The sequence below is a fragment of the Papio anubis genome, chromosome 2, assembly GCF_008728515.1.
Source record: "Papio anubis isolate 15944 chromosome 2, Panubis1.0, whole genome shotgun sequence".
Lineage (NCBI taxonomy): Eukaryota > Metazoa > Chordata > Mammalia > Primates > Cercopithecidae > Papio > Papio anubis.
In genome coordinates, this window is record NC_044977.1 from 189,173,328 (window position 1) to 189,186,636 (window position 13,309).

At 37.5% G+C, this 13,309-nt stretch overlaps 1 protein-coding gene across 1 annotated transcript in view; it reads left to right on the forward strand.

Moving 5' to 3' along the window:
- The window catches only part of PLAAT1 (phospholipase A and acyltransferase 1), a 35,338-nt gene extending 22,491 nt beyond the window's left edge, over window positions 1-12,847 (forward strand). Inside the window, 2 exon segments of the mRNA XM_003895287.4 lie at window positions 4,765-5,030; window positions 12,592-12,847. Of these exon segments, the coding sequence (XP_003895336.2) occupies window positions 4,765-5,030; window positions 12,592-12,693 (368 nt within the window). The 3' untranslated portion in view covers window positions 12,694-12,847.
- The last annotated feature ends 462 nt before the right edge of the window (window positions 12,848-13,309 follow it).

The following is a 13,309-nucleotide window of genomic DNA, read 5'->3' on the forward strand; positions in this document are numbered from 1 at the left end:
ACTCTGAAAACTCAAGGAGGAAGGACTCCTTCCTGACTCATTCTGTGAAACTAGCATCATCCTGATACCAAAATCAGGAGAGATACACAAAAAAAGAAAACTTCAGGCCAATATTCCTGATGAACGTAGATGCAAAAATCCTCATCAAAAGACTACCAAACCAAATGTGGCAGCACATCAAAAAGTTAATTCATAATCAAGTAGGCTTTATTCCTGAGATAGAAGATTGGTTCAGCATACACAAATCAATAAATATGATTCACCACATAAACTGAGTGAAAACCAAAAACCATATGATCATCTCAATAGATACAGAAAAGCCTTTGATTAAATACAACATCCCTTCATGATAAAAACCCTGAACAGAATTGGCATTGAAGGAACATACCTCAAAATAATGAATCATTTATGAGACACCCACAGCAAACATCATACTGAATGGGTCATTCCCCTTTAGAACTGAAACAAAACAACGGTGTTCACTCAGACTATTCCTGTTCAACATAGTATTGAAAGTGCTAGCCAGAGCAGTGAGGCAAAAGAAGGAAAGAAAAGGCATCCAAATAGGAAAAAAGTAAGTTAAATTACCTCTTTTTGTTGAATATTTGATTCTGTACCTAGAAAGCCCTGAAGACTCCACCAGAAGCCTCCTGGAACTGATAAACAACTTCAGTAAAGTTTCAGGATACAAAATCAGTGTACAAAAATCAGTAGCATTTTTATACACCAATAACATTCTAGCTGAGAGCCAAATTAAAAACATAATTCCATTTACAGTAGCCACAGATAAATAAAATACCTAGGAATACATCTAACCAAGAAGGTGAACGATCTCTACAAGGAGAACTACAAAACACTGCTAAAAGAAATCAGAGATGAGACAAATAAATGGAAAAACATTCCATGCTCACGGATTGGAAGAAATAATTTTAAAATGTTCAAATTGCCCAAAGCAGTCTACGGTTTCAATGCTATTTCTATCAAACTACCAATGCCGTTCTTCACAGAATTAGAAAAAATATTCTAAAATTTACATGGAACCAAAAAAGAGCCCAAATAGCAAAAACTAAAAAAAGCTGGAGGCACAGTACCCAACTTCAAACTCTACTAGAAGGCTATAGTAACCAAAACATCATGGCACTGGTACAAAAACAGACACACAGACCAAGGGAACAGAACAGAGAACCCAGAAATAAAGCCAAGCACCCAAATCCATCTGATGATCTTTGACGAATTCAACAAAAATAAGCAATGGGGAAAGGTCTTCCTATTCAATAAATGGTGCTGGAATAACTGGCTAGCCATATGCAGAAGAAAAAAACTGGACCCCTACCTTTTACTATGTGCAAAAATTTACTCAAGATGGACTAAAAGTTTAAATGAAGAACTCCAACATGGCACATGTATACATATGTAACAAACCTGCACGTTGTGCACATGTACCCTAGAACTTAAAGTATAATAATAATTAAAAAAAAAAAAAAAAAACTCAAACTATAGAAGTCCCAGAAGAAAACCTAGGAAACACACTTCTTGACATCAGCTTTGGCAAATAATTTATGTCTAAGTCTCCAAAGTGAATTGCAACAAAAAGAAACATTGACAAGTGGGACCTAAGTAAACAAAAGAGCTTCTGCACAGCAAAAGAAATTGTCAACAGAATAAATGGTCTACAAAATGGGAGAAAATATTCATAAATTGTGCATCTGACAAAAGTCTAGTATCCAGAGTTTACAAGGAATTTAATCAACATGTAAAAAAAATCTAATTTAAAAATGGCCAAAGACAGGAACAGACACTTCTGAAAAGAGGACATTTAGGCAACCAACAGACCTGTGAAACAATGCTCATCATCACTAATCATCACAGAAATGCAAAGCAAAACCACAGGGAGATACCATCTCACGTCAGTCAGAATGGTGATTATTGAAAAGTCAAAAATAACAGATGCTGGTGATGCTGCAGAGAAAAGGGGAATGTATATACACTGTTGGTGGGAATGTAAATTAGTTCAGCCACTGTGGAAAGCAGATTGGAGATTTATCAAAGAGCTTAAAAGAGAACTACCATTTGATCCAGCAATCGTATTACTGGGTATATACCTAAAGGAAAATAAATTATTCTACCAAAAAGACACATGTACTTGTATGTTCATCACAGCATTATTCACATAGGAAGGACAGAATCAGTCTAGATGCCTATCAATAGTGAATTGGATAAAGAAAAGGTGATACACACACATACACACACACACACACACACACACACACACAGAGACACCATGGAATACTATACAGCCATGAAAAGGAAATAATGTCCTTTGGAGTAACATGGGTGGAGGAGCTGGAGGCCATTTTCCTAACGAAATTGATGCAGGAACAAAAAGCCAAATACCTTATGTTCTCACTTACAAGTGAGAACTGAACATTGAGTACACATGGAGATAGAGATGGGAACAATAGGCACTGGGACTGTTAGAGGGAGGAGGGAGGAAGGTGTGGACTGAAAAACTATGTATTGGGTACTATGCTCACTACTTGGATGACTGGATCATCCATATGCCAAACCTCAGCATTACAAAATGTACTCATGTAACAAACCTGCACATGTAACCTCGGAATCCAAAATAAAAGTTGAAAAAATGTAATATGTCATATACCCAGTTTGCTAAAAAAAATATGTACACACGGGAGTGCAGACATGTACATGCACCTATGCATATGTTAGTAAATATCCTAATAGAAGTATATCAAAATAATACTAGCAGTTACTTCTGGGTGGTGGGATAATGGGTGATACCTGTGTACATTTATATGCTTTGTTTTTCTGTATTTTATAAATGTTTAAAAATGAGCACAAATTATTAATAAAAAGCGTATGCAGACCCGACATGGTGGCTCACGCCTGTAATCCAGCACTTTGGTAGGCCAAGGTGGGCAGATCAGTTGAGGTGAGGAGTTCAAGACCAGCCTGGCCAACATGGTGAAACCCTGTCTCTACAAAAAATACAAAAATTAGCCAGGTGTGGTGGCAGGTGCCTGCAGTTCTAGCTACTCAGGAGGCTGAAGCAGGAGTATCACTTGAGCCCAGGAGGTGGAGGTTGCAGTGAGCTGAGATTGTGCCACTGCACTCCAGCCTGGGCAACAAAGCAAGACTCCATATCAAAAAAAAAAAAAAAAAGTGTATGCAGATAACAGATAAATAACCTGGAGTATTTTCCTCAGGTTACCTTAAGTATTTATAGACCTAAGTTTTATTATCTTGGGAACTTCTGATACTTTTTAATGAAGTGGTTTTTTGCAACATTTTAAAGTATTTGCCTCTTACTTTAGAATATTATAAGTGAAAATGACAAACGAAATGATATTTATGATTCAGAGCTTCCAAAGTCTAGTGGTTAATACTAAGCAACCCTCTGCATCTACATTATCTCTGCAGTTTTCATACCTGGAAAACAATATGACATATTCATGCTGTTTTCTTATTTTCATGCCTTAAATTCCATATTATTGTGGTTTGAGCATTCAGCTTTGGTCCTATAGATAGATACTCAATTCTATTGTTAACTACTGTGATACATTTTCCTAGCCAGTTTACCTCTCCAAATTTTAATTTTCTAATTTTTGCATGTGGTTATTAAAAATATGTTTAGTAATTCTAACTGGGAGATATGTGCTCTGAGGACTTGTAATGTGTGAGAACTTTCAATGTGTAAGATGTTCACTGGAACACCTCACATTCTGTGAGGAGGAGGACAGACAGAAGGCTAGTGGAAGAAAAGTTTTGCTTTTAGTCATTACTAAAAGAGAAAGTTTCTAAACGCTAGTTATGAGGAGACTCTTTCTCTCATGGTTGACCTGAACATGGCCAAACATAGCAGTTGTGGGCAGTTTGACAAGGACCGGAGCCTGGCTTTAGACCTCTACCCTGAGGAATCATCTCTCCAACCTAAAGTACTGACATTGTCAGACCAAAGATACAGTAGCTCCTGGTGGACTAGCAAATGCTTATGAGCAGAGGCAGCCAAGGTGGAGTGGTGGGGCATGGGCGTTGTCATAAGTGGGTAGGTCACTGCCTGGGGCCATGTCTGGTAGACAGTGCCTACCAAGTTAGCTTCAGGCTCAGGAGTTAGGGGGCTTTTTTTTTTTTTTTTTTTTTTTGGCCAAAGGAACTGGCAGGAAAAAAGCAGGACCCCAGCCTGACTTCAGCCATCCTCTCACAGGACTGAGGTACCATGCAGGTTTCAAAATAGGAAATTGGACCCCAAATTGATGCTTAGTTGAAAAACAAGTTTCAGACGCTTAGGGAGCTTAGACACTAGGATGTACCTACTAATAACAGTGCACTCTACAAGATTAATTTGGAAGGGTTCAGATGCTGAGCAAAAAACTGCTTTATAGAAAAAGTGGACAATAATCTTATCTGTATCTATGTTAGACACACATACCAACATCTCTAATAATACCAGTTTACAGAGAATTTATTTCCCAAGGGTAAGTAGAGTGTTCTCACCCAATTTGTTCTATGGGAACATCATACATTTTGAAAAAGTTTTTCTTATATTCTCACTCATACAATAGTAAGTGTTACTGCTAAGTTACAGAATAACTGCTTAAGGCTGATGAGATTAAGTGGCTTTGCTTTAATAATAAGTTAGGAACAGGGCTAGGTTTAGACATGCCAGCATTTCCAAAGTCTTTAGATGGCATTAGAGTTCATTGGACTGGGTCACTATACCTTACTAACCAGAATTCTCCTTTATAGATGGCATTCCTGTGTCCTTTACAAGCGCCAAGTCTGTATTCAGCAGTAAGGCCCTGGTGAAAATGCAGCTCTTGAAGGATGTTGTGGGAAATGACACATACAGGATAAACAATAAATACGATGAAACGTACCCCCCTCTCCCTGTGGAAGAAATTATAAAGCGGTCAGAGTTTGTAATTGGACAGGAAGTGGCCTATAACTTACTTGTCAACAACTGTGAACATTTTGTGACATTGCTTCGCTATGGAGAAGGAGTTTCACAGCAGGTGAGTTTTCTTTAGGAGATATTCTTACATTGAAAAAAGAATAACTATTGGCTATGATAAGGTTCCCAGGTCTCAAACCAAATGAAAAAGGCCAGAAAGTATGAGAATACCGAAGAACAGAGAATGGACTTGCAAGGTCCTGCAACAAGTTAATAATCAAATTGAGACTAAAACATGGATATTATGAATTTTGAGCTAGAAGGGACTTGAAGTAGAATCAAGACCATAGCATTCTGTCCGACTTACTGCCTTTAGTCTTTCTTTTTTTCCTGTTACTTCACCATACAGCAGTCTCAAATCAGTGACCTCATATACTGAAAAGAATACGCTGGAAAGGATGTTGAGTTTTTTGAGTGGGAGTTTACCAATATCACAGATGGTGGTTCTTAAATTTTTTTTCATTGGTGGACAGAGGCTAACTAATGACATGTCTTAGTGGGCTTGTGAATGTTGTCTCTTTCCTTGCAATTGCTAATTTCAATGAAATTTTTTGCCTTTAAGTAGATCGTTTGATTCACTGAGCTTTGGGATGACTTTTGATAGACTAATTGACTTTATTTTTAAAGTACTTTACAATTTTGTCAGTTACTGCCATTGTTTAGTAGTGTGACGGATTTCTAGCTAACAGCATGTTTGTCTTTCCCTATGTGTTGTCCCACCAGTCCAGTAAACTAAAAATGAATATTAAGGTGATACAAGAGAATGGATATATAAAACTATTAACAAAAGAAAGTCCTCTTCATCCAAAATACATATAAGGTGTTCATTTAAAATATTAAAATATGAAAAATAATTTAATAGATTAAACTCCAGTGAGTTATTACCTATGAAAACTTTTTAAAAGGTGACTAAAAATTTGAAAGATAATGCCATAATATTTTAATAATTCAGATTTATCGAAGACTTCCAGTATTTTGAAATGGTGGATCAGTTATACATTTCTACCCTGAGTAAGAAATGAGGTTATAATTCTTCTCACAAAAGCTTGGGAAAATGGCATGTATAAGAAGGCTAGCAAAGCCTCCTGTTATCTAAACCCTGCACCTCTTGAGCCTAATTTTTCAAAATCCTACTTACCCTTCCCTATACCCAAGTTTCAAATTGACTGTGGTTTTGATTTTCATTTTCCTGATGGCTAATGACGTTGAGCATCAATTTATGTGCTTATTGGCCATTTGTATATCACCTTTGGAGAAATGCCTATTAAGGTTATTTGCCCTTTTGTTTGTTTGTTGTTGTTTGTTTGTTTTGAGATGGAGGCTTGCTCTGTTTCCCAGGCTGGAGTGCAGTGGCGCGATCTCGGCTCACTGCAACCTCTGCCTCATGGGTTCAAGCTATTTTCCTGCCTCAGCCTCCCGTGTAGCTGGGATTACAGGCATCTGCCACCATGCCTAGCTAATTTTTTGGTATTTTTAGTAGAGACCATGTTGACCAGGCTGGTCTCACATTGGCCAGGCTGTTCTCAAACTCCTGACCTCACGATCCACCTGCCTTGGCCTCCCAAAGTGCTGGGATTACAGGTGTGAGCGACTGCACCCGGCCTTTTTGCCCATTTTTAAATTGGATTATTTGCCTTTTTATTGTTCAGTAGTAAGTTTTCTTTAGGTACTCTGGGTACTGGACCCTTTTCAGATACATATCTAGAGTATGTATTTTCGTCAGGGAAATGTAAATCAAAGCCATAATGAGATTTCGCTTCACAGCCAATAGGATTGCTATAATACAAAAGATGGTAAGTGTTGGCAAGGAAGTGAAGAAATTAGAACTCTTGTGCACTTCTGGTAGGCTTGTAAAATGATATAACTCCTTTGGAAAACAGTGACAATTCCTCTAAAATTAAATGTAGTATTACTATGTGACTCAGCTATTCTAATCCTGGGTATATATCCAAGATAAATGAAACATATGTCCACACAGAAACCCGCACGTGAATGTTTATAGCAGCATCAGTTCTAATAGTCAAAATGTAGAAATAACTCAAATATCCATCTAATGGGCAATGGATAGACAAAATGGGGTATATCCATACAATGGAATATTTTTCAACAATAAAAAGAAATGAAGTACTGATACATGATACAGTATGGACCTTGAAAACATATGCCAAGTTGCCTACTTAGCCAATCACAAAAGACTACATATTATATTATTTCATTGATATGAGATGCCTGGAATAGGGAAATCTATAGAGACAAAATAAATTAGTGGTGCCTGGGGCTGAGGGGGTCGAGGCAAATGAGGGGAGACTACTAAAGGATAAGAGGTATCTTTTTGGAATGATGAAAAGTTTCAAAATTGTGATTGTTGTACAAGTCTATGAATATACTGAAAACATTGAGCTACATTATTTCAGCGGGTAAATATGTGGTATGCTAATTAGATCTAAAAAGTGTTTTTTTAAATAAAAAGGTGTGGGAAAGTGGGAGATAGAACATAAAGGATATATTTGTTTTCATTAGGAAATAATTGGAAATTCATTCTCATTAGGAAATGTATTAACATAATGAATGTTCTGCTCACATGTAACAATAAATTGCTTTTGAGCTAGAACATAGAGGGTACACACAAATTCCTGCTCACTTTTGCATTGAAAATTAGTGGTGTATAGATAGAAATAGGTTCCATTCTTCTTCTTCTTTGTTAATGACAAAGTTGTTCGCTGCACTAACCAAGCAATTTTTTATTTGTTTACTTATTTTATTTTTGGAAATGAGGAGATGTTAGTCAAAGGGTAGAAAATTTCAGTCATGCAAGACAAATAAGTTCTGGAGATATACTGTACAACATAGGGCCTATGATTAATGATACTATGTGGCCTACTTTAAAATTTGCTAAGAGGTTAGATCTTATGTTAAGTATTCTTAGCACAAACCAACAAAGGGAGTGGGTGGAAGCTTTTGGAGGTGATGGATAAGTTTATGGCATTGATCGTGATGATGGTTTCATGGTGGAGGTGATAGATAAGTTCATGGCATTGATTGTGATGATGGTTTCATGGTGGAGGTGATGGATAAGTTCATGGCATCGATCTTGATGATGGTTTCATGGTGGAGGTGATGGATAAGTTCCTGGCATTGATCTTGATGATGGTTTCATGGTGGAGGTGATGGATAAGTTCATGGCATTGATTGTGATGATGGTTTCATGGTGGAGGTGATGTATAAACTTTATGGCATCGATTGTAATGATGGTTTCATGGGGGTATACTTATCTCGAGATACATCAAGTTGAACACATGAAATATCTACAGCTTTTTGCATGTCAGCCAGTTTTCAGTAAAGTGGTTACAAATAAGCAATACTTTTTAAATGTTTAAAAAAAAGAGATTAGAGCCATCTTCTTACTTGACTGTAACTTGTAATCCATCATCATTTCACCTTTCGTATCTAGACCCAAGACCCATGAAAACTTAATTTTTCTTCAACAAATAGTAAGAACCTGTTTCTGGCAGGTTCTGATGAAGATGATGCAGTGACAGCCTTAAAAGCCTACCTAAGCTTTGGTGTTCATGGACCTGAGTGAGAACCCCATCATCACCATTATTAGTGGAGTGTGCTTGGACCCACTGTTGATCAGTCTTCTAATCAACACAGGTCGTTTGAAAGATGATGGAGATATTTGAGGTCTCTCAGCATACTGTATTATGTATTATCCATCCCAATAAATAGCATGCCCATAGTGGATATTACTTTTCATAACGGTATCCAGGAATTTTATAGATCTTTGTTAACATAGTCAATAAAATCTTGATCTAACAGCAACTGGATTATATATTGTTATCAATAACTAATAGTATGACTACTAATAATAGCTAATATTAGATTAGTTTTTTGAATTCCTTTAAGCTTAGGGCCCTTGAGCTTAGAAATGTTTTCTTGGGGAATGGCTATTTAAAAACTAGTAAGGCATAAAAAAGGTAAGAAGGGTAGGATTATGATTTCATCTTTTTTTCTTCTTTGTGCTTTTCTGTATTTGAAACAAAAAATAATAGATTCAATTTTCTAGAGCAGTTTTTAGCTTCATGGGAAAATTGAGCTGAAAGTGTAGAACTCTCTCCTCCTTCCCCACCCAGTATAGCCATCTTTATCATCATTACCATACCACTGTGAAAAATTGATTAACCAACATTAATACATCATTGTCAACCAAAGTCCATAGTTTACATTAGGGTTCACTGGTTGTGTTACGAATTCTATGGTTTGGACAAATTTAAAATGACACAATCCACCATTATAGTATTATAAATAATAATTTTCCTGCCCTAAAACTCCTGCGCTCCACCTATTCATCCTTCCTTCCCTGCAAATTCCTGACAATCATTGATTTTTTTTTTTTTTTTTTTTTACCATCTCCATAGTTTTCCCATTTGCAGAATATCATGTTGCTGAAATCATGTAGCATGTGACTTTTTTCAGATTGGCTTCTTTCGCGTAGTAATATGTATTTAAGGTTTCTTCATATACTTTTGTGGCATGATGCCTCATTTCTTATTAGCACTGAATGGTATTCCATTTCCTTGATTTACCACAGCTTATTTATCCATTCACCCACTGAAGGACATCTTGGTTGCTTCCAAGTTTTGGCAATTATGAATAAAGCCACTATAAACCTCCATGTGCAGGTTTTTATGTGGACATAAGTATTCAGCTCCTTTTGGTAAGTACCAAGGAGCGTGACTGCTAGATCATGTGGTTAGAATATTCTTAGTTTTGTAAGACACTGCCAAACTGTCTTCCTGAATGAGTGTATCATTTCGCATTTCACAGTCTCAGCAATGAGAGTTTTTGTTCCACATCCTTGCCAGCATTTTATGTTATCAGTATTTTGAATTTTAACCTTTTTAATAGGCATCTTGTTTCAGTTTGCAGTTGCCTAGTTACATGTAATGTTGAGCATCTTTTTATATGCTTCTTTGCATGTCATCTTTGATGATATATCTCTTGATGATCTTGCCTGTTTTTTAATTCAGCTGTTCATTTTCCTGTTGTTGAATTTCAAGAGTTCTTTTTATATTTTAGATAACACTCCTTTATCAGATTTGTGTTCTACAGTTGTTTTCTCTCACTTTGTGTCTTATCTTTTATGTATTTTTCAAAATTTCTCACATTTTGTACTCTCATAGACCAAATTATGAAAATGTCTCTATCTTTTTCAAAGATGGCCCACACCCTTCAGTAGGCCTGGACGAGGCAACACATGAACACATTCTGATGGTGCTTCAGTACATATGACCACAGCCTTAGGATGCCTCAGGAAGGAGCGTTTTGATAAACCTGCCACACATCTGTGTCCCCGCTACACTGCTGTCTAGACACAGCCACTCCAGATTCAGCTACTGTTTCATTAGGCCAGGTACAGATCCCTAGAATGAGGCCATTATTATGGCACATGGACAGAAAGCCCTCTAAAGGATAAAGAATGCAGAGTTGGATTTGGTGACCTTATAATCCAAAGTAAGCCATGAAGTAAAAGTTCTCGTTCATGCTGGTTCACCAAGAACATCCTGAGATGTTGTAATCTTGCACATCACATCCCATTACTCCTAACTCCAATGGATTGTCCCAATTACATGAGATTCATTATCTAGAATGAGACTTGAAATAAATTAACATTTGGAATTGGGGAAGCTGTCTTAAAGTGGCACTGCTTAAAGTGGCTTTATGATCGTGGTATCTGGCCTGTGTCATCTCTAGGGATTATGGTTTGGGATCAGGTTGCCCATCCCCCAACCAGCCCTCTTAAATTTGTGGGCTTTCGTTAACATCTTGTGTTTGTAGTGGCTGAAAGATACCTAGTCAGTCAGGGCTGCACCTCGCTGGGGCACACTATCTGTAGGACCCTGCCGTTTTCCAAGGGCCGTACCCTGCTACCATTTGACACCTCTATTTAAAGACACTGATTGCACCTTCGTATTTTTTTTGACTACCCCATTTCTCTCTATTAGACCTTCTTGGGATCTCACTGTCTGCCTGGAATTGTACTAGGGTTGGGCTTGATCCCTGTCTTAATTAGTGACTCTTCCCCTTCTTTGGGATTTTATCTTATATCCTGCATCCTCCTGCCTCTTCTCCCCCGCCCCCCGAATATGGTATGTGGGCAGCTCTGTGCTACAGTGAATTCTGACTCTCTCCTAGGAAATAGTTTAGGTAAGGATTAATTAAAATATAAATAAAATAGATAAGAAATCAAATAAAACCAAAATTATAAAGTAAAACAGGATTTGTCAGGGCTAGTGCCGAGTTGTTTGCCCTTACCATTCTCCCTGGCATCTGGGGGTTGGAGCAGAGAGAGTGGGTCACAATTACAGGCCTAGTCTCTGCCCACGACAGGATGGTGTAGTGGAGTGAACACATGCTGCAAACACGTGGAGCTAAGATTCCTGTTGTGTGCCTCTTTCCTGGCCCTGGCCCTTGTGCCTGTTCCTAAAAGGGAAGCTGCAGTTAGGGAGGTAGCATTGCGTTGTAGTAACATGTGAGTGGCAGGCCCCATGGCGGAAGGCTGTGGTTAGACAGAGGGCATGCTCAAATATGACCTGGGTTAGGCTTTCCAGCTCTTAGACTGGTTCCCCAGAGCCATTTGGGAAAAATATTTTGCTTTATTTGAAAGATCTGATTCTTAAATCCCAGAGAGAACAAATGTTTTCAGAGTACCTGTTAATTCTGAAGTATCTGAATGTGACCTCTGGGTCATAAAATTGCACTCAAACCCATTTGAATGGAAGGCAATATTAGTTGAGTGCCAAGAAAACCATGAATATTCATTAGTTCCCTCATCATCATGATGATTAATACCCTTAAAGCTATAAATGTCTGACTTCCTTTATGGACAATTGATCTTGAGAGTGGTTTGTCTACATGAGAAATTAATTTTTGACATGATAGTTAACATCAGTATTGGCTTTTTTGAAGTTTGTTTATCAGAAGAGAAATTGTGTCTACCAAATAACAGCTTATGGGTATTCAGCTCAGATGACATCCCTGAATTATTTTGCTAATAGACACTCCTTAGAGAAACATACACACACACACACACACACACACACTCTCTCTCTCTCTCTCTCTCTCATATGATACTTACCTTGGTGTAGACCCAGCCAACACAAAGTGTTTATTTAAGGGGCCAGAGCTGCACAGGAGAAGAGTGTGTGTTTTAGAAGACTCAGCCTATCTTTAAACATCTTCATGGAATGATCTCAGGCAAATTACTTATGATATCCCAAGTTTTGCAAAACAGGAGTGGTATATTAACCTCTTTCACCCGTGTACTGTTTATGACTAATGGGAACTGTGTTGATAATGAGTATATAAACTGTCAGAGTGCTTTAAAAATATGAGGAATATATACCCACATGTATATATCTACATGTTTGAAATAATTATAAAAATTATAAATTCATTTCTTCATCTTTATGCAGAATTTTAATTTTGCATTGAACTTTAAATATATCCATTATACATTAAAACAGATGTTCAGTTTAGGAAACAGGCTAAAGCTTCATTTAGGACACTGAGATGTCTTTAGTATATGATGTGTTTTTTGTTTGCTTCTTGTTTCCTTATAGGCCAACCGAGCAATAAGTACCGTTGGGTTTGTGACAGCTGCTGTTGGTGCCTTCTCATTCCTGGGCTTGTTTCCAAAAAGACAAAGAACAAAATACTATTAACAGTTTACCAACGAGGTATTGATATTGAAGGAATTTGGGAGGAGGAAAAAGAAAACCTGGGGTAAATACTTATTTTCAGTGCATCATTACTGTTGCAAATTCCTGTGATGGATGGCAGGCTCTTTAATATAAATTGCTTACTGATATTATCTTATCATTGAGCCAATGAAATTTTTTTTTCCCCTGCTAACATAGATTTGCTGTGGCAGCTTGAACGAGAAGCAGTAGCCTTTTGAGTGAGCCAGCAGAAGATCTTAACAAAATCTCATCACATTTTATTTCTACTATAAATATTATTTTCCTTTTCCCCAAGGGTGGCTATTTTGCCAGAGGGATGAAAAACTATTTATATATGGTTTTGAAAGAAATTTTAAGAACCCCAAATTGTTAGCGTTGACATCTAAATTCATGTTTCTTGTTGGAAAAGAAGTTGGGAAATTCAGCATTTTGGTTAGGTAGTTTGAGGGACTCTAATTGACAAGGCTGTGGGGAGTGCACCCTCATCTTCCTCCTGCACCTGTATAGATTAGGGTGGATGGGAAGAGGAGAGGCTGTTGGCTCCAGGGTTTCAGTTCCAGTGATTTCTGTGGAATCTGCTTGCTTGTCAGGAGGACAT